Genomic DNA, 24,244 nt, shown 5'->3' on the forward strand with positions numbered 1-24,244 from the left:
CTTTCCTCTCCCACCCTCTCCTGCCACCCTTAGGCCTGCTGAGGGGAAACCAAGGTATGTGTGGCTCCACCTTGAGACACGAGGTACCAGCCGTGCTGAGAGTCCGCGTGTTTATTGGACACTCCAGAAGAGCTGTGGCCCAGATGGGCACCACCGCAGCCCTGATGGTCAGTCATGCCTCTCTTACCCCGAGAGGCAAGGCTGAAAGGAGCAGGGCTCTGCTTGAAGTAGCCCTTCCTGTCCCCTTCCTGGTCCCACCTTCTCCAGCCCTCTGTCCATCTATCCATCCATCCATCCATCCATCACCATCTGTCACTTCCCCTCCCTGGCTCCGGGCTGGGGGAGGGAAAACCTAATGACCGCCCCAGCCGCTCCATCCCTAAGTCCTGTCCCCCCTCCACTGTTGCCTGGCAAGGAGGTAGCACCTTTGGGGGGAGGGGACGGAGAATGGAGACCCTACCTGGTTTTGGTGGTGGTAGTGGGGAAGATAACAGTAAAGGAACAAACGACATTTTAATGCAAGTCTGATGTTTGGTGATGGGGTAGTGAGTCTGGTGGCCACTTGGCCAGGGTCTGCCTCCGCGGCTCTGGGATCCCCTGCTGTGCGCCGCGCGATAACAGCAGATGGTGATAAGCAAAGGGCTAAGGGCCTGGGCTGGGGCGGGGGTGGGGGGGGTGGTGATCATTACCCCAGGCGGAACACTCCTGGGGGCGGGAGAGAAAGGGGTGGACTCTGGGAGTCTGGGGGTCAGCAGGCCCCCAGAGATCAAGGAGGTCGTGGGGCGAATAGGGACTTTGCTGCCTCTGCCAGCAGAGACGCGACCCAGACTCCTTGGGTAGAACTACGAAGGCAGGTCCTCCGGCGGTGCCAGGGCCGAGCTGGAGCCGCTGTCCAGGCCGGGGCTTGGAGGGCTGCCGGGCGAGGGCGTGGCGGTGCAGGGGGTCCCAGAGAGTGGTGTGTCGGTGCTCAGGGAGGAGGGCGTCCCGGAGCGCGGGGCCCTGCGGGGCCTAGCAGGCCCCAGCTCCACTCTCCCCACTCGCTCGGCGAACTTGAGCGAGCACACGGTCTCGCCGAGATCCTCCGGCCGCGTGGAGACCTGCGGGGAGCGGCGCTGGTGGGCGGGCCCGGGTGGGCGGTGCCTGGCATGCAAACAACCCTCCCGCGGGGCCGCGGCCGCCTGGCCCCACCTGCAGCAGCAGCACAGCGGTGGCGCCGGGACCCAGTGCGGGCTGTAGCAGGCGCGTGAGCTGCGAGTCGCGGAAGGGCACGTGTGGCCGGCGGGCCCGCAGTGCGGCCATCACTCCTCCCAGCGCCAGCAGCGAGCGGTTGATGGTCCGAGCCTCCCGCAGACGCTGAGCGCCGTCCCTGTCTTCATGCGACGTGCCGGCCGCCCCTGCCTTCCAGGCGCGCTCGGACCCTGCCAGGTCCACTAGGTGCAGCGTGCCTGCAGAGGCGAGAGAGCCCGGCGTGGAGGGAGGCCCGGTCTCGGGTGCAGCGAAGCCCCCCGCAGGACTCAGACGCCGAGATACCTGCGGTGCCGGGACCGCTTGATGGGGACGCCGTGCGCAGCGTCAGCGTGACCAGCGCGTGCGAACGAGAGCTGTGCTGGTTCATGGCTGTGGCGGCGGTGGCCCGGTTGCTCCTCCCCAGGTTCAGCATCTGGAGGACGGAGGACAGGGCTGGCCTGCTGCGGCGTCCGCGGCCCAGGTGGGAGTACAGGGCGGGGGCTTGGAGGACTGCGCAGCCCCACCGAGCAGCCTCACCTGGTGCAACGACTCCAGATTGGGCACGTCCCAGTGGGTGAGGCCAGCCACCTGGATCCCCCCCTCGCCTGCTGGGCCCTGCCTCACTGCCAGGCGCTGGGGAGGCCCTGGGGCTAGGAGGTCCCTGGCGAAAAAGGGGAGGGCTCTGTTGGGGGTTCTGGGGGTCGGAGCCAGAAGCTGGGGCTCGGGGCGGGGAGGAGGCACCGTTTGCGGCCCTGACCTGACAGCCTCGTTGTAGATCTCCACCATGCTGAGGGTCACGTGGTGCTGTCCCCCTGTTCCCATCTCCCGGAACAGTGACTGCAGCGCCCTAGGAGCTATGCCAGGGTCCTCAGGCGGGCCCTGGGGACGGGGTGGGGTGCCTCATCGGGCTCACATCCCAGCCCCTGGCCCCAGGAGCCACCCAGACTGCCCCCTTTCCCACCTCCATGCTGTAGGTCTTTCCCGTCCCTGTCTGACCGTAGGTGAAAATGCAGACACTGTAGCCTCCGAGGCAGGACAGCACAGCCGACTCCAGCTCCCTGAAGACCTAGGGGTAGGAGGGGTTGGGAGGGGCCCTAAGCCCCAGGACCTGGGGCAAGGTGTGAACAAAACTTGATTCCCCTGGAAGGAGGCTGGCTCTAGGGGAGCACAGTGGAAGAGGGGATCTCCCAACAGACAGGTGAGGCTCCCTGGAGAAGGTGGCATTTGCCAGAATTTGCCAGGCAAAGAAGGGAAGGGACGTGACAGGTAGGAGGAACAGGCGATGCAGAGTATTGGAATCCTGACGATTGACTGCTTGGAAGGCTGGGGGTGTAGCAGTCAAGAGCCCAGACCCTGGGCTTCACGGCCAAGTTCAAACCCTGGGTGTGACTGGAGGCAAGTCACTCATCTTGCCCTCTGTGAGATGAGGACTGTAGTGGCACCTGTTGTGAGGATTAAGTGAGAATGTGGACCAAGAGGACTAGTGCAGCACTTGGCACGTGAAAGATGAACCCAGAGAGTCCCATGTGTGGAGGTTGGTGGGCAACCAGGATCCTGGAAGTCAGGCCCTGGGAGGGTGCAGAGAGGCAGGTGAAGGGGAGATGGAGCTGGGACTTGCGTCCTGTTGGCAGCTGGACACCAGCAGCAGCCTCTTGAGCAATGACACAGTCGGCCAGCTTTTGTGCCCAGAAGGTGGCGGGTAACTACTGGGCTGTCAGATCTCTTTGAAATTTTGGTTGCCAGCTACGAGGGCAGAGTCCAGAATTGCCAGTGAGGTTGCTAAGACTCCATGACTAGAAAGGAGCATTGGGGGCGCTATTGCAGACAGAGATAGGGACTACAGGTGAGGGAGCCCAGTAGCAGAATCCTTTAGCTCTTTCAGCCAGAATTGGAGGACCCTGTCTAGGAAGGCTACCCAGAAGGCAGTAGACAAGGGACCCCTGTTCAGGGCTGCAGTTGGGATGGAGACTGAAGACAGGGTGGGGGTGGTATGAGGGGTAAATAGAGGTAGGTGGAAAACAGCTGCAGTGCCCCAAAAAGTGGGGGAGGGAGTACCTGCCAGGCACTCTCATCACAGTCTGTCCCCGTGAGGCCAGCACAGGTCTGGGTCTCTGAAAGCTCTGCCCCTCGCCTCACCCCCTCCCAGCTCTCAGCCTTGTTTCCTGAGCTCTAGTTGCAAGTTGGTGTGCAGTGAAGATAGTGTGCGGGAAACAAGGCAGCGGGGGGCTGGGGTTGGAAGCTCACCTGTGCCCCCCACTCCCCTTGGCCACAAAGCAAGGAGAGATACCCACCCTCAGAGCTGACCATCTCTGGACCCTGGGCCAGGGGAGTGGGCAGCCAGTGAAGCCTGCGGGAAGGAGGTCACAGTACTGACCTCACAACAACAACAGCACCCCAGCCATGCTCCACAGCCCCCTGAGTAACCATCACCTCAAACATGTTCATTTTCCTTCGTTTCCTGGCACAAAGTTACTTTTGAAAAATGTTAATCTTCCTGTTTAAGCCATAAAGTCTGTCTCCCCCAGCCTGTAGAGTTTGGTGGGGGGATGCAAAGCGGAAACCCTGGAAAGAAAGTAGGTGCCCAGCTAGAATACCAGTCCTGCCTCCCAGACCCTCCGGCTCCCTTCCCTTCCCTGCTGGAGTCCAGCCGCCCTCTCTCCTGGGAGGGCAGACAGACAGGGAGCCTTCTCTGGTCTCCAGGGAACTCTGAGTGACAGGCAACACAGGTGAAAGGGTGGAGCATCACCTCCTCCTGGCTGGCATGTGGAGGGAAGACCCAGTCCAGGCGGAAGCGACGCTGGTGCCCTCGATAGCAGGTGGTGACAGTGCCACCCGGGCCGGGCTCTAAGCTCACCAAGCTGGAGGGTGTCCCTGGCCTCAGCCGACAGAGCACACGGATGTTTCCTGGGGTGGAGATCAGGTCAGGGGGCTGCCTCCCAGATCCTGAAGCGTGGAAAGCCTCCACGTCCCCCACCTCTGCCGCCCCAGCCCTTTGCTCCCCAAGCCTGCCATACCCTTGAGCTCCAGTGGCCGCCCTGGGCATCCAGTTGGGGGCTCCTGCTGTGCCTCCAGGAGCTGAGTCCCAGCCCCACCCGCTGACAGTGCCCCCAGGGCCCACGATACCTGGGGGCACAGAGAGGTGAGGAAGGGGAAGGCAGTGGGAAGAGAGCAACGGATGGGGTGCTGAGGGCAATATCCACCACGTGGCCCCCAGCTGTGGGGATCCACAACTTTCAGTGGCTTCAGACCCTTGGGGCATCATTCAGTGGGCCTGGGATGGAGCTCAGGGACCCGAGGAGAACCGTGGGCTTCCTGGCAATCCTGTGAGGGATTCACCGTCACCCCAGTTTGCACAGAACACAGTTGTTCTGGTTCCAGAACCTAAGATTTGCAGTAGACGAGACAAGACCCTGGGACTGGAAAGGAAGGGAGAGCAGGGGTTCCCCAAGGGAAGGCCAGTGACGAGGCTGCACAGAGAACAAGTGCAAGGGAGGCGAGCGAGGGGTCCTGACCTGGCCCCGGGCTTCGCTCAGCGAACCCTGGCAGCTCTGGGTAAAGGTGCTGACCAGTCCTCGGAGGTCCCCACAGCCCTGACGCAAGCTGGCCATGCGAGCACGGAGTCCTGGGGGCAGGAAGGCTGTTGTGAGGGAAAGCCCAGACCCCACAGCCTTCCCATGAGCTCCGGAGCCCCAGCCCTCACCTGCCAGCTGCGCGCGCATCTGCTGCAGCTCCCTCCTGCAGTTCTGCTCCGTCTCCTGCTGGAGCTGCCGGAGGGCCCCCCGGAGGCCCTGCAGCTGCGCCTCCTGCACCCCTAGCTGCCCCACCCAACCCCAGCCCTGTCACTGAGGAAACAGGCACTTACCAGGCTCTGCCTCAGACACCCCCTGCCCAGAGCCCCAGACTTCCCGGCCCCTGGGCCCAGAGCCCACCTGGACTCGGAGAGCTTCCGTCGTGTCCTGGGCCTCTTGAAGCCGGCCCCGGAGCTCCAGCAGTGCCTCTGCCTCCTCCTGCTCCTGCAAGGGGAGTGGCGGCCAGCTGAACTATGGAGCCAGGAGGAAACTCAGGGAGGGGCACTCCAGCTGCCCCATTTTACAGATGAGAAAGTCAAGTCGACAGGGGCTCACAAAGCTGGTCACACATCCATGCCTCCCAATTCCATGCAGGGCTCCTTTCCCCAAGTCTCTCTGCTCTCCTGGAGTCAGTCACTGGGAGAAACCATGGACTGAAAGGAGGAGATTCTCCCATGAGCATCAGTCTCCTTGACGGGGCTACCATGCATTTGCCGCCCACAGTCCGGGCCTCAGGTCTGAAGGGTCAGAGGGGGCTCCCTGCCTCTGCTCCAGCGAGCACAAGGTCCTGAGGAAGCCCAGGCAGTGTTGCTAGAGACCAGGGTGCAGGAGCCCCGGGCTGCAGGGACGGTAGCAGCTAAGGAGCAGGATACCTGGGGGGCCCTGTTGGGGGGGGCGGGGCCCCAGTGCAGCAGGAGGTCCCGAGTAAGGCTCAGGCTCTGTTTCAGGGCCTTGTTTTCCAGAGTCAGATGCTGAACCCTTTTCTCCGAGTCTGTCGCCCCCTGGGAGAGAAGGAAGCACTCAAAACTCACCTGGAGGCTGAGACCCTCTCACGTCCCCCTTGTCCAGCCCCCACCCCAGCAGCCTCACCACTCCCACACGCAGCTGGCCCAGCTCCTTCTCCTGCAGTTCCAGCTGCTGCTTCAGCTCCTCCAGCTGGAAAGGAGGAAAGAGCACCGGGTGGAACGCCTCCTTCCAGGCCCCTCCCAGACCCCCCACCCCCCCACTGCCTCCTGGGCCCCTCACCTGTCCAAGGATGAGCTGTTCCAGCCGCTGCCAAGCCCTCTGGTCCTCCTCTAACTGAGGAGGCTGCTGCCCCTGGGCCTCACCCCTCGGTGAAACGGAAGGGCTTTCTTCTTGGGATGGGGATCCTGAGGTGGGGTGGACCCAGTTAGGACAGAAGAGCTCTCTGGCCTGAAGGAAGGGACACCTCACATCTGGCTGCTAGGGTTCTGGTGGGCGTCACTCCCTGAACAAACTCCCTCTTCAACTCACTACTCCTTACGCACCAGCAGGAGTGGGGGGCTGCACCCCTGAGGCTGGCTGCGTCGCCTGAGGCAGGACCTGCCTCCCCCTGGGGCTCCGAATCCATGCCAGGAGGGCCAAGAGCTGACCGGTCACCGTCAACAGTGGGGGAACATCACCAGGCTGGCAAAGAAATAGAAATCAAAGTGGAAAAGGATGGGGGCCGGGTGGAGAGGATACAGGAGTATGGATGGAAATCAGTAGGCCTGAAAACACAGAACAGGTGGCTGTAGAAATCTCAACTCTGCTTACCTTGCTCAGGTCGGCAGAATTCCCGAAGCTCTCTTCCGCCCCCAGCCGGACTGAGAGGAACTCCGCAAGACGCACGAGAGCCTCTTCCAGTGAGACCTCGGCCGGACGGCCCTCCGCTGCCCCTCCCGGCCCATCCTCGGACTCCGAGCAGCCTGCGAGGGAGTGGGACGGGTAGGCATGCTGGGTCACGTGTCGGATGCAAGGCCACTAGCCGGCACCTGCCAGCTCCCTCCCTTCCAATGAGGACACGAGCACCCCCTGCATCTCTCGGACGGCGGCGCTCCCTCGTTGCCCCGGGAGACGCAGCACTCCCGATGCACCAACAGTACCTACCGACCAGGCCGGTCAGCTCGGTCCACAGCTCTGCGGTGGGCTGGTCGGGGCGGCGGCGACCCCCGGGCTTGCAGCAGGCACTCTAGGGAGGGAGCGGGGGGGAGCCCCTGAGGCGAGGCCAGGCAGCCCATGGGGCTCCCTGCCTCCGAGAACTGAGCCCGAGGGGTTGGAGCCGGGCTCTCAGCTTCCACCACCAGAGACGGGGTCCTCGGCACGGCCCCTCCCCCGCGTCAGCGCCCCGGGACCTACGCAGCGCCGGCCTGCAAAACCGTTCTCCGGAAGGGGGTCGCTGGCCGAGCTGCGCCCGCCCCCGCTCACCTGGGCGGGGTTCCCAGGGTCGGCGGCCGCCGCGGCCCCGCCATCCCTGCGAAAGAGGCTGTAGAAGATGTAGATGAGCAGCGAGTAGAAGGCGTACATGAGAGCGCGGGGCGGCAGAGGGCCCCGCTTCGCGCCGCCCCGCGTCCCCGCGCCCCAACTCCGCGCCCGCCCGCTGCAGAGCCCGTGCGCATGCTCTGGCGGCCGCCCCCTCGGCACGGCCCCGCACCTCCTCTTCCAGAATCCCTACGGGTCCTCTGCGAAGGACCCCCGCGCGGCTGTACCCCCTCAGAGCCTTCTGCCCTCAGGTGTCTAACCTTTTCTTCCCTCAAGCCCCTTTCTCGGCCCCTCCCCTCACCGCCGCTTCCACCAAGCGCTCCCCTCTCCGGCCCTCCCCTCCCGCCCCTTCCTCCGACCCCTCCCCTCCACCTCCTTCTCGGCCCCTTCCTCCAGCGCCTCCCCGCACCGCCCCTCCCCTTCCCTCAATACCCTTCCCCTCCCCGCCCCTTCACCGGCCCCGCCCCCTCCTCAACCCCTCTCCTTAACGCCCCTTCCTCCAACTCCGCCCTACGTCCTTCTCGGCCCCTTCTTCCAACCCCTCCCCTCAATGCCCCTGTCCTCACAGCACCTTCCCCCAATCCCTCTCCCCCTCCCCGACCCCTCCCTCACCACTCCTTCCTCAGACCCTCCCCTAGAAGCCCCTCTTCTCGCCACCCTTTCCTCGGCCCTTCCCCTCATCGCCCCTTCCTCCAGCCCCCGCCCCGCCCCTTCCTCCGACCCAACCTCTCACTGCCCCTCCCCTCATGGCTCCTTCCTTGAGCCCCTTCCCTCCCCCCAAACCAGCGGGCGTGTGCGTCCATTACCAAGCAGAGACCCCCCTCCTCCTAGCCCCGCCCATTCTTACAACCCAGTCTTGCTCTCCTCCACGCCCGCGACGCCCCGGCCCCGCCCCCCCCCCGGCCGCTCTAGCCTCCGCTCCTCTCGTTGGTTGGCGCGGGACCGTCGCACACCCGGCGCGGGAGGCGGAGCGGCAGCCAGAGGGCGGCGCGGTGGGCTGATTTGGGTCTCTAGCTCGCCGCTGCGCCGGGGTCGCGCAGCTCAGCGGTCTCTGAGTGCCTGCGCCGTCGCTCTTTCCGGGCCGGGTTCCGAGGACGGCGCCTCCCCGAGCGCAGGGCCCTGCGCCCCTCTCCCCCAGGCCCTGCGCCGACTTGGGTTCCAGGACGCCAGAGCTAACGCCCACCCAGTCCAGGCCCCGCACCGTCTTTTCCCGGCGGATTTAGGTTCTTCTTCCCCAACGTTGTGTCCAGTGGCCTCAGGGCTCCTGCGAGTTTCGGATGAGCCCATAACAATATTTAGAAATGGGGTTCTGGAACCTGGGAATTCTGGAGAGACACCCCTAGGGCCCCCTGTCGCCGCCTTCTACGTTCTTCTCCAAAGTTGAGGATCCCTTTCCCATTCCCTCAAACTCACTACCGCCCGAGGTGTCATGGCCCCCAGGCCAGGGCGCGAGTGGAGCTCCGCCCTGTCCCACCTGGCGCTGGGATCAGTGTCTCTGCATGCAGCCCTGAGCACTGCCCAGGTGAGTACGCTGGGGCCGGGCAGGGGCGTAGCCCACTCCCAAATCCCTAGAGGGTGGTGGGAGGTAAGTGTGGGGGCCCGACTTCTCTGAGACCTTCAGACCCTTCCCTGTTTAAAGGGAGGTCCTGGCCTCTTTTTCCCACATCTCCCTTCCCTGTGTTGACAGGCAAATCGAGGGGCCGCTGCTGGCTTCCTGCTCCAGGCCCTGGCTGCTGCCACCATGCTGGCCCCAGGGCTGGGCACAGATGAAGACTGTCTTGCTGGAGCCTGGGTGGCCACTGTCATTGGCCTGCCTCTCCTGGCCTTCGATTTCCACTGGGTGAATGGGGACTGCTCTTCCGCCAACCTGCTCCTGGGAGGAGGCATGGTGCTGGCAGTGGCTGGTGAGCACCTTGGTGCTGAGGGCCGCTCTGTGGCTGGGCAGGCAGTGGTGCTGGTGGTCGCAGTGACCATCCTCATTGTGGCTGTTTTCACGACCAACACTTATGGAATGTGGGGGGGGGTGATGCTCGGCGCCGCAGGCCTCCTGAGCCGGCTGGAGGAGGACAGACTGCTGCTGCTGCCGAAGGAGGACGTCTGTCGCTGGGCCCTGGCCGGAGGCAGCTGGGCCTACCACCGGGCCCTGCACACACAGCGCCTGCAGTGGGGGTGATGGTTGGGGACGGCAAGGCGAGGCTTCTGCCCTGGCTATCACCTTCCCCTCATAGGCCTGCTCCTAGGGCCTCCTCCTCTAGGGAGAGACTCTCCTTCCACCGAAGCCAGCTTGCGGCAGAGTGACTGGTCAGGGGGCAGAGTCTGGGCACTATCTCCTTCTCTAGCGCAGTATGAAGACTTGCCTAGACCAAAATGAGGGGGACTGGGTCCCGGGCATGTTTTGGGGCCTGATTCTGGGCAGGCCATAGTTGTGGATCCAGAGAGAGGCTTGGTCTCCAATAAACCTTAGGGATTTAGCAGGAATATGGACTCTGCCTATTCTTGAGTCGGATTGAGAGGTCCTCCAGTGAGCTTTCTGAGGCTCCCAGGGCAGCAACTGGTTTCCCTGAGCAAAGGAAGGCAATGCGCTGGAACCAACCCTGGGGGCCTCACTCAACTTGGCCTGCCGGCACCTTTGTCAGGAGGGCCCCTGGACTGAGAAGATACAGGAGCCCTTGCTCTCCTGGAACACGGTGGAGTTCTGAATATCCTTGCAAGGTCTGGCTGGTGGCCCTATGGGGCAGTGACCTTAACCGCCCGCCGGCTGGTGTGGGGGCAGGGGAGGGCCGTACCACAGCCGTTCCCGGAAATGTACATCCCCTCCCAGGGCTGACTCGACCTCTACCCGTTTGCCCACTGGCCTGTGCGAGGCAAGTCCTGATTTCCTAAGACCCTCGCTTTCCTCAGCGGACCCCTCTTCAGCTCCCAACCCCAGGGTTATGAAACGGGATTGGGCAGAGCAGTGGGTTAGATTCCGGGTCCAGAGTCCTCCCTTGGGGAGTGCCTGCACTCGCGTCCTGTGGAAGCACATCTCTTCCCGCACAGGAGGGAGAGGTGGCCGGCAGTTTCTCGCTCCGGCCAGCCAAGCCAGAGCCCCGCGCACGCTAGCCTGGGTGTCCGGGGACAAAGGCGCAGGCACATCTGGACGTGGGGGTCCAAGGTTGCCCTCCGTTCAGGGGCACCCAAGGCGTGTGGTCGCGGGCCGGACTGGCGGGAAGCACCGCGCTCACCCCTGACGCCAGGACTATTCGGGCCCCAAAGATCGCCCCTCAGCGGGTCGCCCGGGGCCCCGCCCACCTTATGCAGGGGCGGGCTCTCGCGCGCCCATTGGTTCTGGCCGTCGCGCTGTCTCCCCGAACAGCCCTCCCATTGGCCTCGCTCGGCTCACGTGATTGAGAGAACAAGGGGGCGTAGGCGGCGGCAGGGGGGATCGCACAGGGAAAACAAAGATGGCGGCCGCGCCGGGGTCGGTGGCCGCGGCGGCTGCGGGGCGACGCGCGGGCCGAACCCACTGAGGCGGCGGCGCAGGGAGCGGGGCTGCGGGGTCGCGGCGGCGGCGGCGAGAGGGCGGAGGGAGTGCGCGGCGCCCCTAACCTCCAGCCGCGGGAGCGCGCCGGCACCCGCCCGCCGGGCCGGCCGGCCGCGATGTCCGGCGCCGAGGAGGCCGGCGGGGGCGGCCCGGCCGCGGGGCCTGCCGGTGCCGTGCCGGCCGGGGCCGGGGCCGGGGTCGGGGCCGGGGCTGGAGCGTCTGCGGGGCCGGCGGCGGCGCTGGGCGAGGCGGCGGGGCCCGGGGTCCCAGACGAGGCGGGCCTGGCCAGCGCCCGGCAGTTGCAGGAGGCGGCGGGCGACCCCGATGCGCCGCCCAAGAAGCGGCTACGGGCGGCCGAGACGGCCGAGGCGGCGGCGGCGGCGGCGGCGGCGGGCAGCGGGAAGCTGGAGGAGCGGCTCTACTCGGTTCTGTGCTGCACGGTCTGCCTGGACCTGCCCAAGGCCTCCGTGTACCAGGTAGGGCCGCCGGCCAGACCCGGCTCGGCTCCAGCCCCGCCGCGGCCGGCCCCCCGGCACCGCGTCTCCTCGGAGGCCAGGCCAGAGCCCTGGGGCCCAGAGGTGGGACTCTGGCGCCTGTTCGGAAGCTCCTCATTCTCGTCCTCTGGGAACTTTCCTGTTTCCTGCTCTGAACCTCCTTTTTTCTCTCGTTGTGACTGCCCTTATTTCCTGATGGGAATCTCCTGTCTCCCACTTGGACGCCCCTTTTCTTTCCAGGTTCCCCTGTTGCCCTTTTCTCAGCACTCCTCAGCCCACCCTCAAGCTGACCCCAGAGAAAGCTGGCGACAGATGCCCGTGCTCCTCCCCACTTCTGAGCCTGCTCTGCACAGCCCTGAGCTCCCTGGGCTCCGGGAGTCCCTGGTCTTTGCTCTTCCTCAAGTGTTTCTGCTCAGTTCTTTTGCAGACACACCCCCCCCAAACCTGTTCTCCTGCTCATCCTGCATCCCTTTACCCTTTGGTGTGGAAGAATCCCCTTCCCTTGTCACTTCTTTTTGGGAAGAAAGTTGAGAAGGGAGGGGCTCACCTCTTTGCCTTCCCCCGCCCCTTCCCCTCATTCCTGGTCCGGATGAACTGCCCACATCAAGCCCCACAGCCTGGGTCTCTTCTCCAGCCCCAGCCCCCGCCCCAGCCCAATCCAGTGCCTTCTGGACATGCTGTGCCTCAGGCTGGGCTCCTACCACATCCCACCTCACCCACACCAGGCCTGGCTTCCTAGGCTACTGGTGCTCCAGGAGGTCTGTCCACTTCCCTTCTGTCTGAATAGCCAGCCTGGTGGCTGGAGTCAGAGTCCTTAACCCGCTCAGGGCTGCCAGAGAGGGTACTTAGCCCAGGGGTTCTCACTCGTGCACCCCGTAGCAGCAGGGTCACACTCTGGTCCCAGGGTCACTGCGCAGCGTTCTGCTTTCTCCATTGTGTGTCTCTCCACGTCAACCCCCATCTCTGATTACCCCCACACCCCCAGCCCCTTTGAGGAATGAAACAGGTACCCTGTCACCTTTGTTTGCATTTACAAGAGCTGGACGTGGCCGATGGGGCCTCATCCCCCTGCTTACGCTCAGAGTGAGGGCTGTGGTGCGAGGGCCATTTTTGTAGTAAACAGTGCAGGCTAGTCTGAATTGCCATTTCCCCAGCCTCTGGATCTCCAGATCCTTCCTGCTTTGGCATGAGTTTGCTTTGGAGGATCCCAGTGTGCCTGGGTGATGGAGAGAGAAGAGGCATTGGTGGGGAAGTGGGTTGAGTTCCTTGGGGAGAGGACACTGGCTTTCAACCCACCCTCCTGGGCTTTGGGAAGCTCCTGGCCAGAGGCCCTAGCTCAGGAGTACCACAGGCCTCCTGGCCCAGTGCAAATTGGGGTAGCACTTCTCATAACCGCCTCAGCTTTGGGGGTGCACCTCAGGACTTGTCCTTTCTCTGGCCTTTTTTGCTTGCCTACGACCTTTTGATCCTCCCAAAAGCACTCTTCCTTCCTTGGGCCTTGAGTGAGAGTCTAGGAAGCCAAGCCAATGGTGGGGGGGGGGGGGGTCCCAGGGGGATTAGAGGGTTCCTCATCTCTCCTCGTGTGAGTGGGCTGGAGATGGACCTGGCATGAAAACAGGCCATGTGGTGCCAGCTCTGGGTCCACTCAGCACAGAGAGCTGCATTTCTGCCTCTGGCCGGAGCTGCTGGTGACCGGGCCTCTGAGCCTGGCTGCTTCAAACCAGCCCGCACCGTGCTGGGAGCTGAGCTCTGGGCCGGCAGGAGGCAGGTGGCGGAGCAGCTCTGATGGGGAATGAAGGCTCTGGGCCACCTGGCCTGTGTGGCCTTCCCCGTGGCCTAGTGGGCTCTGCTCAGTGGCTTCCCTGGGAACGGGCCCGCTGAGTGAGGAGAGCCCACCAGTGCTCAGCTGTGGGTTTTGGCACCAGCCCTCTGCCCCACCTTCATTCTCCCCAAGTGACACCCGGGCCTTGGCAGGGAGTTGATTCCCTCTCATCTCTAGAGGCTGGGAGAAAGCTTTAGAGCGTGTGATCAGTGGGAGAGCCCTTGGCCCTAGAAGGGTTGGCTGGAACCCTGCCACGGGTCAGAACTTGCTTTGGCTGCTGGAAGACCTGCAGTGTGATGGGGGCCCATGGGGCATGGATGCACAGCCGTGCCCACCCTGGAGCCTGGGGTGTGAGGGGCCCGAGGGAAGGCTTCTTGGTGACTCCTTGCTGCGTGCAGTGGTCCGCATTACCCTCACAGCCACCCTGGATGGGGACATTTATTTGGGTGGGGGGGGATCGAGATGGGCCTGGAGGCCCGCCCGATTGCCTGGTTGGCATCAGAGCTGGGTTTGCTCCCAGGATGATTTGGTCAAGGACAGCATAGGTTCCACATGCGCTGCCTTGAAATGAGGACGCAGAGCTCTACGTGTCCCTGGTTGGGGCCCACTGCTCGCCAACGCTTCTGGGCCTGGGCTCAGCCCCTCCACTTCTGCTGGCCTTCTTTGGTGAGTCACGTTGACGGGCTGTCTCCGGTGGACCTGCCTCAGGCATGTGGTATGTTTTGCTCTCTGTTCCTATAGGCAACGTTTTGTCTGACCCCACCAGGATACGTGGTTCGGGGCAAGCACCAGCAGTGCTACGCATCTGAGGGCTGTTTCAGATGGTACCCAGTTCTGGGGTGAGGAGAAGAGCCAGTGACCATGCTGAGCCCTGCATGCTGTGCCTGGCACTGGGGCAGCAGGGGCGTCTCCATGGGCCTCTGGATGTGGCTGGGTGCGCAGTAACTCGAGAGCTTGCTCTCCGGCCAGCAGCCCCTACCTCCGTGCCTCTGGGGAAGCCTGGGTGGTGGTGAGAGCAGACACGGGCTGCACGGTTAGGCTTGGTCACCTGCTCCCTGATCTGAGTCCCACAGTGTCGGCTCCGCCATGGGTCCAGTACATCACACCACCTGGGTTGGGATTCTTGCTCTGGTGTCAGACCAGGGCACTCATGCAAATGGTTCTCACCGTGACCTGCGTTAGGTCAGGTCAGGTCAGGGCTGCAGCTGGTGCGGCAGGTGCTGGCTTTGATGTTCTCCGTGTGGGTGTTAGGTGTATTCTTGGTGACTGGCCTGACAAGGTGTGCAGCTGCCTTCCAGGGTCCTGGGTGGGCACGGCAGCGGGCAACCAGGTAGGGATAGGAGGGCCGGGGATGCAGCAGTGACGTGCACATAGGAGCTCTGTGTTGGAGCCGGCAACGGGCAGCTGTGCTGGCACCTGCTCTGAATGCAGCCCTGTGGCCCCAGGGCGACGTGACCTGGGTCGTCTGCCTTCTTTGGGGGAAACACAGGCTCAGTGGGTGGTGCCTGGATCGTTGCCGCCACAGCCTGATCCCTGACCCCACCTGGGACTCTCCTCCAGCCCTTCACACAAGGTAGGCCTGGCCCTGACCCCGCTAATGTCAGCTGAGGCCCTGAGCCTCAGACCAACATCTGGAGGGAGGGGCCGCAGAGCTCTCCCACCCCAACTTGGTTCTCAGCCAGGAAAGCTCCTGTGACCCCCACTGGGGTGGAGGAGTAGTCAGGGGGCCTTTGTCACGGTATGTGGCACCAACTGGCCTTCTGGCCCCTTTGCCCACTGCTCCCGCCTCAGACTTGAGCCCCGCCCCTTCAGCCCATTGCTCTCATGCCCCTGCTGCCGGGGTGCCCTCTCCCGTCCCTGCCCCTGCCCACTCCTGCTCCTCGTGGGCCCCACTGAGGCAGCACCCCTGCACCGAGGTCGTCTTCTCTCCCTGCTACAGGATGCCTGTCCCACCCCACCTGCCTGGGCACTTGACGCCGTCTGTCCTGTGGGAGGATTGAGGGTGTCCTGCTGCGCTTCCTGTGCCCGCCAGGACTCGGCTCAGCCCACTTGGCTTGGTTACCTCGTTGGCAGCCATGTGGGTAAAAGGCCCGGGAAGCAGGGGTGGCTCCATCTCTGCCTGTGTCCTGGCCAATGTGGGTACCCGCCTTGGGGAGCTTCCAAGTGCGCCGTCTTGGCATCTGTCGACCTGCCTGGTGCTGCAGACTCTGTTCAAGGTGATGTTTAAGGAATCTCTAATGGGGCTGCCCACCCACATGGCCTGGGATCCTCTTCCCCAGCTCCAAGACTATGGCTGGCTCATGCTTTGAGAAAAAAGCTTTGAAAATATGTCTGCATAGCTATCCAAGACTAGGGCAGAGGGAAGAGCAAGTTTCTGGACTCTGACGAGATGAGAAATTGTGCTCTTTGTAGTGGTTGTTTGCCATTTGAGTTACCTTTTGATCCAGGCAGCACTTGGGTTCTGAGCAAGAGCCTGACTGCAGGTTTGACTGATCCCCACCCAAGTCCCCGAGTCTCGGGGTGCTGTGACATCAGGAACTGCTGGCCCAAAACTTCAAACCCAAAACCTGGTGGAAGGTTGTAGCCCTGGCTTCCCCTGAGACAGTTGTGTGTCTCAGACCCTGCATGGTCCCTTCCAGGCCCCTTGATGAAAGAGGTCAAGGAAACCTCAGGCCGAGTGTGCAGGGGTGTGGGGTGCCGTGAGACCCTGCTGGGCCTGGTGAAGGGGGGCCTCCAGCTGGGCTGAGGGGCACTTTGGGGGTGGGTACCCTCCGCTGTGCTTTGGAGATTGGGCTGCTCACATGAGTCTGGGTGCTGGGCCTTCCTTTAGTGGTAAAGAGCGGAGTTTGGGGGGCACCCCAGGGTTTGAGGGGACTGTGGACTCCAGGCCTAAAAGGCCTGCTGATTGAGGACTTGGCCCCCAGAAGCTGGGGGGCATTTTCTAAGACCTGCTATTGTCCCAAGGCCCAGGGGCCAGGGCTCCTCCTCAAGAGTCCGGACGGTTCCTTCAGCTCCCCCAGGGGGAAGCTGGTTCAGATAGAGGCCCCGGCCTGCATGGCCTGGGTGCCCTGGGCAGGCAGGGGGAGGGGCTGCTGGGCGACATCCTGGGGGCAGGGACAAATGCCCACTTTTGGGCCATTGCAGAGGGGCTTGGGCTGGGGCACAACTTGGTGGGGTTGGGGAACCCAGGGGTGAGAGAGGGAGAGGGGGTTTTGTTGAAATCACAGGCTTGTGCCTGGAGTCCTTCCTGAGGCTTCCGGGCAGGGGCTGCATGAGGGGCTAGCTGGGTTCTGCTGGGTGATGAGTGTGGTGCCAGGCATTAGTTCTTTGGCCACTGTGTGTCGCACTGGTGGTCCTATCCTACCTCTTCAGTGCGTAATAAGGCCAGTCCTGGCCTCGTTGCCTTTTTTTTGGCTGCGCCATGTGGCCTGCGGAATCTTAGTTCCCCGACCAGGGATCGAACCCGTGCCCCCTGCAGTAGAAGCGCGGAGTCTTAACCACCGGACCGCCAGGGAAGTCCCCTTGCCCCTTGTTGTCTTTTTTTTTTTTTTTTTTTTAAATTTGGTTGGGCTGGGTCTTGGTTGTGGCAGGCGGGCTCCTTAGTTGTGGTTTGTGGGCTCCTTAGTTGCGGCTCGCCGGCTCCTTAGTTGAAGCACGTGGACTCCTTAGTTGCGGCTCGCGGTCTCCTTTGCTGTGGCATGCGAACTCTTAGTTGCAGCATGCATGTGGGATCTAGTTCCCTGACCCAGGCTCCCTGCATTGGGAGCACGGAGTCTTATCCATTGTGTTATCAGGGAAGTACCTCCCCGCCCCTTGTTGTCTTTTGTGCTGGAGAAAATTGAGGCCCAGAGAAGGATGTGACCAGCCTCAGAGCATACTGCTGGTGACCTGTGGGGTCTGGCCAGCATCTGTCCTGGGAGGGCCTGGGAGGCCCTACAAGGTCCTGGGTCGTGGAGCCCCCTCCGTAGCCCTCCCTGTCTCTAGGGTCTTCCTGGCAGGTGGTGGGAAGGCAGCCCATCCTGGGCACTGCAGGAACTGCTCCTTGGAACTGCCCAAGCTCTCGGGGGCTTGGCCCTGGCACGTAGTGTGGGGCACTCCGACTGCCCTGGCTTGTGCTGTCTGTCAGAGGCTTGGCATATGGCCAACGCTGTGCTGAGCCCTCTGGGGCCCAGCTTCTGGATGGGCAAACTGGGGCAGGTACAGTCCAGCCCGACCACCGCAGAGGCCCTGGGCCAGGCCTGCGTGCAGAGTTAGGTCTCGCTCTGGAGGCCGAGGGGGAGCCTGGCTGGTGGGGAGGGCTCTGGAGCATGGTGACTATCCTGCTGTGGACAGACTGCCTGGGCTGGGTAGGTGCCGGGGCCAAGGCTGGCCACCTGGTGTCCACCCAGAGAGCGCCCCTTGGGTGGCCGGTAAGGGACTAGCCACGTGTGGCCGTTGGCTTGCCCCTTGGCAGGCCGGCAGCACTTGGAGCGCCTTGCTGGTTAGCCGCGTTGCGATTCGGAGCTGAGCGGTTAGGGCTGCAGGGGCAGCGCCCCCGCCTCCCCAGAGCCCAACAGAGGGCAGGTGCCCTAGTACCTGAGCCTGTGTTGGGTCTGGAGGCTCCGGGAGGGTGGGATGGGGACTGGCCCTGGAGCCTGGGAACTCCTGCGGCCCCCAGGTTCTGAGGCGAGGCCTGCCGGGGGGCGCGCAGGCCACCCCCTCCGCTCCAGAGCAGGGGGCTTCCAGGGCGGCGCTGGGAGCGAGCAGTCACACAGCCGGCAGCCTCGGGTCCCTCAGGAAGTCCCAGGACTCCATCCCGAGTCGCGCGCCTGCAGGCCCACGCCCTGGCTGGGCCACCGGAGACAGAGGAGAAGCCAGCTGGGTTGGGCCCAGCAGTGACTGTTGCTCTCTGCTGAGGCCCTCGGGCCCTGCCTTGGGGCATCTAGAACTAGCGCTGGCCACACAGAGTAGTGCGGGGTCCCCAGGCCTTCCTGGCTTCCTCACTGGGGTGCTAGGCAGCGGCTGGGACTTCAGCAAGCCCGGTGCTTCCTTGTCTGGCCTCACTTCCGGGGGCCCTGCAGCTTCTTCCTCCCATGACTGAGTGGTCAGGTCGCCATGTACTGCTTCCTCTCTGCCTTCTAGAAGCCACAGCGATCCTCTCCCTGGGGCTGTGGCACGGTGAAGCCAGGCCCTCTTGGGCTCAGGCCCTTGGCGGGGCTTTGAGAACACGTGTGACCTGGGCTCTTGGTCTGAGCTTCCCACAGGGCGGCAGCGGCCTACGGTGCCGTGTGCCCCACCCTCTCCTCCACTCATCGCGTCTCTGGCTTCTCCACTGACCCCGGGCGGTGGACGGGTCAGACTGCTTTTCCTCCCTGGCCGCTCTCGGGACCAGCCTCGCTCCACAACCCCCAGCCAGGCTGTGTGTCCAGAGAAGGCGCTGGCCGGCCCCTGCCAGCCCCCTCCTCGTCTCGCACATCTTAACTTTTGACCTGACTTAGAAATTGAGATTTGAGTGCAGCTGATCTAGGGTGTTTGTGTGGACCTGGATCCTGTGACTGAGGCCTTTGTCCCCGGCCCCCGCATCGGTCCTCAGCACATAGGTCCCATCGCTCACTGGACCCCAAGCATGACCCACAGGCGCTGAGAGCTCACTCAGCCTCTTGCAGCCCTCAGCTCAGGGTGCACGGACCCCTGGTGTTTACCGAGGACCCCATCGTGTGCAGGCGTGGCTTGGCAGTGGCCCTGTGAGTCCCTCTACCACACTGGATCCCAGTCGCAAAAGGGTCCTGGGCCCCAAGGAAGCCTGTGGAAGCACTGCCTGCCCACTTGCCCTCAGCTACTGGGCGTCTCCCAATGGAGATAGGTGCCCTCGGGTGAGGGGGCCCACACTCTCACCAGTGTTCCCCGGGCTCCAAGACTGCCGTGTCTGCCCTGGAGGACACAGCTTGTCTGCTCTTGCACCTCTGGTTCCCGTGTGGGCCTCTCCTCCCCCAACCCCGTGAGCCCCTGCAGGCCCAGGCCCATAGCCTGCCGTGTGTCTCAAGGGCACCAAGTGGGTGCTCAGGAGGTGTGTGGAGCCGGTGATGGAGCCGAGGTAGCTGAGCCGGCAGCCCACTGTTCACACGCCAGGACCCCCGGCAGGGAGGGGCAGGTCGCCGACGGCATCGTCTGCGCCTTGGATCCGCAGGCTCAGCCAGGGAGGGGCCTGGCTCCTAGGCCCAAAGCCAGCAACGCTCCTGCGGATGCACACTGCCCACGTGCCCTGTCCTGGGCCAAGTGGGCCTCCCCGCCCGCCACGGCTCTGTGCCACCGGCCCTTGGGAAGGTCCCCTCCAGGTAGCCAGCCCCACTGGGCGGGTGGCAGCTGCCTCCTCACCTGTGCAGGCCCAGGAGGCTGGAGTGGCGGGGCCAGGCTGAGGGTGCAGCTGCCTCGGCGTGGGCAGCTGGCCGAGAGCCCGCGTTCCGTGGGCGTCCCTGAATCAGGCCCTGTGGTGGACTTTGGGGACAGTCTCCAGCCCCTGGATGGGAAAAGCCCCCGTGTGGCCCACCCAGTGCCCGCTGGCGGGCCACCACAGTGAAGAGCCCGAACCTCTGCTGCCAATGAGGGCCACCTCGAGACCCGCCCTCTCCATGGGGACCCTGCTGGCCGCGTGCACGGGGCTCCGGGAGGACAGCCTGGCCCTCCCTCGGGAGTGGGAGTGGCAGCCTGTGCTTGTCGGGCAGCAGCCTGCCCACGGCCCCTGCACCGCAGCCCCTGGGAGGGGCCGGCAGTGGGGCGGGCGCGCGTCTGCGCGGTCCCGCAGGTCCGTGAGCTTCATCTCCCTTTCCTTCTCCGCAGTGTACTAATGGTCACTTGATGTGCGCTGGCTGTTTTATCCACCTACTAGCAGATGCCCGGCTGAAGGAGGAGCAAGCCACGTGCCCCAACTGTCGTTGCGAGATCAGTAAGAGCCTCTGCTGCCGCAACCTGGCCGTGGAGAAGGCCGTGAGCGAGCTGCCCTCTGAGTGTGGCTTCTGCCTGTGCCAGTTCCCCCGCTCCCTCCTGGAGAGGCACCAGAAAGAGGAGTGCCAGGACAGGTAAGCACCTGGGCTGGCTGGCCTGCCTGCCGGGGGCTTGGCTCCACGCACGCCGCCCGGCGGCGACCTCACAGGGCCGGGTCAGTGCAAAGCTGCTCAGGGCCCAGGCCATGGAGGGGGTGGGCGGGAGGCTCCACAGACTGGGGGGCTTAGATCTGCAACTGGAAGCGTCTGAATGTTACCCTGGCCCTCCAGGGTTCTTTGTGGCTGTGTGGTGCCTTCTTTCTTAGAGACTGTCCATGGTGTCCCTGGGCCAGGAAAGTGTGGCCAGCACAGGGGCTCTGGGAGCGCAGCGTGATGGTGGCACTGGCACCCCAATCCCCCCCTCCAGGGGGCCAGGCTGCCGAGCCTCCCCTGGAGTGAAGCCACGCGGGGCCCAGGACCGTTGTGGAGAGAGGCCCCGTGGCAGTGGGTGTAGGGGGTATGCATACGCACAGCTCACACATGCCCTGCTCCTTCTCAGGCTCTCACGCACTCTGACCCCTTCCTGAGGGCCGGCATGTGGGGAATATGTCCTTCAGGGAGTGGTTTGTGTGAGCAGGGCTGGTTGGAGGCCCACTGGCACAGCCACCTTCTACGGGGCGCGGGTGTGACCGCAGTGCTCGCCTCCTCCCCAGGGTGACACAGTGCAAGTACAAGCGTATCGGCTGCCCATGGCACGGCCCTTTCCACGAGCTGACAGTGCACGAGGCCGCGTGTGCCCACCCAACCAAGACGGGCAATGAGCTGATGGAGATCCTGGACGAGATGGACCAGAGCCACCGCAAGGAGATGCAGCTCTACAACAGCATCTTCAGCCTGCTCAGCTTCGAGAAGATCGGCTACACAGGTGAGGCGCCCTGCTGACCGCTGCATGCCACACAGGCTGGGGGTGGGGCCGGCGGCCGGGAGCCGGGGGAGCCATGGGGTCTGGGCAGTGGCACAGGCTGCACCAGATGGCCAGGCTCTGGACAAGCTCCTGGTGAATGGGAGGACATCTAAGGGAGAAGAGGGGCCGGGCAGGACCCTGGAGGCACCTGCATGGCTCTCACAGAGGCCCTTCCCACCTGTCCTCCCCATCCCGGCCCTGCTACCCCAGCAAAGTGGTGTCCTCACCGCGTGGGGCTGCACAACCTTGGGACAGTTGGGGTCTAACCGGAAGGTGGGTGTGTCTTGGCGGGGGGTCTGGGAGCTGAGGGCCTGCCCTGCGGAGCCAGGGGCAAGAAGAGCACTCGTCATGTGAGGTCCTACCTGCAGGCGGTTACTGCAGTGGCCACGGGCTTCCTGAGGCCAGTGAGAAGATGGTCAGGGCCGGGGCTCCAGAACGAGCTGAGGGTGCCTGACTCAAGCTGCAGAGCTGGGAGTGGATGCCCAGGGATGGGCAGGCTGGACTGCACTCAGGCCCGCTGGATCTCCTGGGCTCTCCTGGCCACCGCCACTGCCTCGGGACACTCTGGGGAGCAGAAGTCAGGCCAGAGCCTGGTCTAGACACACACAATAGCAAGAAGCCCCTGCTGTCGCTGGAGCTGCTGGGGGTACTCTGGCCCTATACTGCCCGGCCCACGCCAGGCGGCTGGCCCAGAGCGCCGAGGGCAGTCACAGGCAGCCAGTCAGACCGTGCTGCCTGGACTGGACCTGGCTAGGTGGAGGCCTGTGGAGGCCCAGAAGGCCGAGGGCCGGGGTCTCAGCAGAAGAAGACCACGGCCGCTGGTTAGTCGTAGCCTCAGCTGCCCCGGTGGGCACTGTGTCACAAACAGTCCAGGCCAGGCCTGGAGAGTCCGGGTGGACTGAGGCGTCGTGACTGCAGCCGTGGCCGGGCAGGGAGGATTGGCCACCTCTGTGGAGGGACTCGCCAGCCGTGGGCCACGGGCTCTGCTGAGAGAACTGTGTGATGGCAGTCGCCCACTGACCGATGGGCCCTTCGGCCGGCCAGCAGAGCCCAGCACCAGCCATGCGATGGCACTCCACCTCGAGGCCCAACACGCCAGCCCGGCCGCCGGCTTTTCCGGCAGCTCTGTATCGGAACCAATAAAGTACACTTGTTCACAGAACTGCATCCTGTCTGTGTGTCTGCTTACCCCGGCCCCCTGGGCGGGGCCTCTCCCTCTGCTGGGCCCTGGGGAAGGGTGAGGAGGGAGGCCTCACCTGACCTGGGGGTCAGGCGGGGCTGGCCGTTCACCTTTCGCAGCCTCTGGACTCCCTGCCGCTAACGCGTGTCACTTCTGTTCGTAGTTGTTTCCCCAAAGCTTGCGTGCGCCTCCGTTTGCCATAATTGCATTTGATTTGCCTTGTGACAAGTAGAGCCCGCTGTGTCCTGGTAAGTTGCCTTCCTCCCTGGCCGAGCCCGTGTCCTTGGCCGGCTGGGAAGGCGCTGCCCCTGGCCCTGCCTGCTCTGACCGCCGGCTCCCCGGCCTGTCTGTCTCCACAGAGGTCCAGTTCCGGCCGTACCGCACGGACGACTTCATCACGCGCCTGTACTATGAGACGCCGCGGTTCACGGTGCTGAACCAGACGTGGGTCCTGAAGGCGCGCGTGAACGACTCAGAGCGCAACCCCAACCTGTCGTGCAAGCGCACGCTGTCCTTCCAGCTCCTCCTCAAGAGCAAGGTAACGGCGCCCCTGGAGTGCTCTTTCCTGCTGCTCAAGGGCCCGTACGACGACGTGAAGATCAGTCCTGTCATCTACCACTTTGTCTTCACCAATGAGAGCAACGAGACGGACTACGTGCCGCTGCCCATCGTCGACTCCGTGGAGTGCAACAAGCTGCTGGCCGCCAAGAACATCAACCTGCGGCTCTTCCTGTTCCAGATACAGAAGTAGGCAGCCCCGAGGCACTGCCCACGCCTGCCCGGCAGCGGCTTCACGGCTCCATCGCCCATCTCAGCCAAGAAGGAAGAGGAACAGAAGCGAACACTGGGACGTCTGCATGCGTGTGCGAAGGCGGGAGCGCCCCCCTCGCCCTCTGCCCCACCTCCCCTGTCCCGGGCGCTGGAGGCCGGGCCACCGCAGAGGAGACGCTGCTCGGGGACCCAGGGGGCGCGGCGCAGCACGGCAGCCTGGCCCCGGCCCCTACCGCGCAGCGGGCCACACGCCTGCTCTGGGCCGCACATGGGGCTGCGCATGGCCCCTGGGCCGGGCTCGGGGGCGCTGACCTCAGACGGCATATTTGATTGCAATTAAAAAGGCACCCTTGTTTCCTACTTTCTGTTTTGTTCGAGGGGAAGGCGTGGCTGTAATTGGACAGAATGGGGTCTTCGGTTTGGCCAAGGGTCAGAGCCCGCCCATCCCTGTGACTGCACCTTCACGTGCCCCGCCCCAGGAGAGACTTGGAGTCGCTGCCCCCTCGTCACAGGCCTGGGCAGGGGAACGGGCGGGGTCGGGGCTCTCACTAGCTCCAGCACATCCCACCCCCAGCCGCTCCAGGGAGGCAGGACTTGGCCACCAGGGCTCAGCAGACGTTTCGGAATGCAGGGTGATTTTCTGTCTCTTCCCAGGGAAAAAATTAAACCCTTTACAGGCTCTTCTACAAGTTATGCAAATTGAGCAAGAGAGAATCTATCTTCTGTATTCAGCCTTAAGGACTCGGTGTCCCCAGGCTGTGAGGAGAGTCCTGGGGTCTGCCGGCGGTGAGCAGTCCTGGCTGTGTGAGGGTCTGAGTGGTCCAGCTGCCCCCATGCTGCTCTCAGGGACCAGCTGCTGGCCCTGCATCCAGGGCTCTGCGTGGAAGTCAGCGCTGGGCAGTGTGGTTTCTCACCCGAGGAAGGTGGGCCCCCCGAGGTCCTGCAGTCCTGCCCCATAGCTGCGGTGAGCGGGCCCAAGTGCAGGCCTCACAGGGGGAAGGAGCCCTGCCTGGGGATCCCGGGACCCTGGGACCTACTGGGAAAGGGAGAGCTCCGGCCCCTGCTTAGGAGACAAGGCTCTTCTGCAATAGTTTCTCGTTGCTTCAATACCAAAGAACTGTTTGCTTCGCCCCCCCAGCCAGGCCCACCCCCGTGCTCAGAGCAGCCCCTGCCGGCCTGGCCCCCTGTTGCCCGGGCCCTGCAGGCTCAGTGGGCAGGGCCTCCCTGGCCTGTCTCTGGGGGCTCCTTTCTCTC

General features: G+C 64.0%; 3 protein-coding genes across 4 annotated transcripts; 2 read left to right on the top strand and 1 right to left on the bottom strand.

Annotated features, from left to right (window-relative positions):
* Window positions 1-494: 494 nt before the first annotated feature.
* KIFC2 (kinesin family member C2) lies at window positions 495-7,547 on the bottom strand. Of its 2 annotated transcripts, none has more exons than XM_036830183.1 (18): window positions 7,224-7,547; window positions 6,906-6,987; window positions 6,573-6,724; window positions 6,305-6,443; window positions 6,042-6,166; window positions 5,886-5,951; window positions 5,669-5,797; window positions 5,157-5,240; window positions 4,928-5,042; window positions 4,740-4,849; window positions 4,242-4,350; window positions 3,974-4,131; window positions 2,189-2,293; window positions 1,985-2,106; window positions 1,765-1,888; window positions 1,531-1,660; window positions 1,189-1,445; window positions 495-1,097 (listed from the first exon to the last, which is right to left on the bottom strand). In XM_036830183.1, the coding sequence occupies exons 1-18, from the start codon at window positions 7,320-7,322 to the stop codon at window positions 843-845; spliced, it is 2,361 nt and encodes a 786-aa protein (XP_036686078.1). In that variant the 5' UTR covers window positions 7,323-7,547; the 3' UTR covers window positions 495-842. The 2 variants fall into 2 exon arrangements, with proteins under 2 accessions (XP_036686078.1, XP_036686077.1); XM_036830182.1 differs by having other exon boundaries at window positions 1,765-1,909.
* Window positions 7,548-8,212: 665 nt separating this feature from the next.
* Window positions 8,213-9,766, top strand: LOC118883406 (cysteine and histidine-rich protein 1-like). Its single transcript, XM_036830185.1, has 2 exons — window positions 8,213-8,799; window positions 8,965-9,766. The coding sequence occupies exons 1-2, from the start codon at window positions 8,707-8,709 to the stop codon at window positions 9,448-9,450; spliced, it is 579 nt and encodes a 192-aa protein (XP_036686080.1). The 5' UTR covers window positions 8,213-8,706; the 3' UTR covers window positions 9,451-9,766.
* Window positions 9,767-10,916: 1,150 nt separating this feature from the next.
* LOC118883405 (cysteine and histidine-rich protein 1) lies at window positions 10,917-23,346 on the top strand. The gene is made up of 4 exons (XM_036830184.1): window positions 10,917-11,276; window positions 19,933-20,171; window positions 20,789-21,000; window positions 22,579-23,346. The coding sequence occupies exons 1-4, from the start codon at window positions 10,917-10,919 to the stop codon at window positions 22,968-22,970; spliced, it is 1,203 nt and encodes a 400-aa protein (XP_036686079.1). The 3' UTR covers window positions 22,971-23,346.
* Window positions 23,347-24,244: the final 898 nt, after the last annotated feature.

Source organism: Balaenoptera musculus, chromosome 17 (assembly GCF_009873245.2).
Source record: "Balaenoptera musculus isolate JJ_BM4_2016_0621 chromosome 17, mBalMus1.pri.v3, whole genome shotgun sequence".
In the NCBI taxonomy this organism is placed as follows: domain Eukaryota; kingdom Metazoa; phylum Chordata; class Mammalia; order Artiodactyla; family Balaenopteridae; genus Balaenoptera; species Balaenoptera musculus.

Bases quoted from the DNA above. Each gene is read 5' to 3' on its own strand.
- KIFC2 (XM_036830182.1), bottom strand. From the start codon at position 7,322: ATGTACGCCTTCTACTCGCTGCTCATCTACATCTTCTACAGCCTCTTT. The intron at 6,725-6,905 runs GTAGGTACTGTT...ACTCCCTCGCAG, and splicing joins CGAGCTGACCGGCCTGGTCG to GCTGCTCGGAGTCCGAGGAT. The intron at 1,661-1,764 runs GTGAGGCTGCTC...TCCGTCCTCCAG, and splicing joins ATCTGGAGTCGTTGCACCAG to ATGCTGAACCTGGGGAGGAG.
- LOC118883406 (XM_036830185.1), top strand. From the start codon at position 8,707: ATGGCCCCCAGGCCAGGGCGCGAGTGGAGCTCCGCCCTGTCCCACCTG. The intron at 8,800-8,964 runs GTGAGTACGCTG...CTGTGTTGACAG, and splicing joins CAGCCCTGAGCACTGCCCAG to GCAAATCGAGGGGCCGCTGC.
- LOC118883405 (XM_036830184.1), top strand. From the start codon at position 10,917: ATGTCCGGCGCCGAGGAGGCCGGCGGGGGCGGCCCGGCCGCGGGGCCT. The intron at 11,277-19,932 runs GTAGGGCCGCCG...CCTTCTCCGCAG, and splicing joins CCAAGGCCTCCGTGTACCAG to TGTACTAATGGTCACTTGAT. The intron at 21,001-22,578 runs GTGAGGCGCCCT...CTGTCTCCACAG, and splicing joins CGAGAAGATCGGCTACACAG to AGGTCCAGTTCCGGCCGTAC.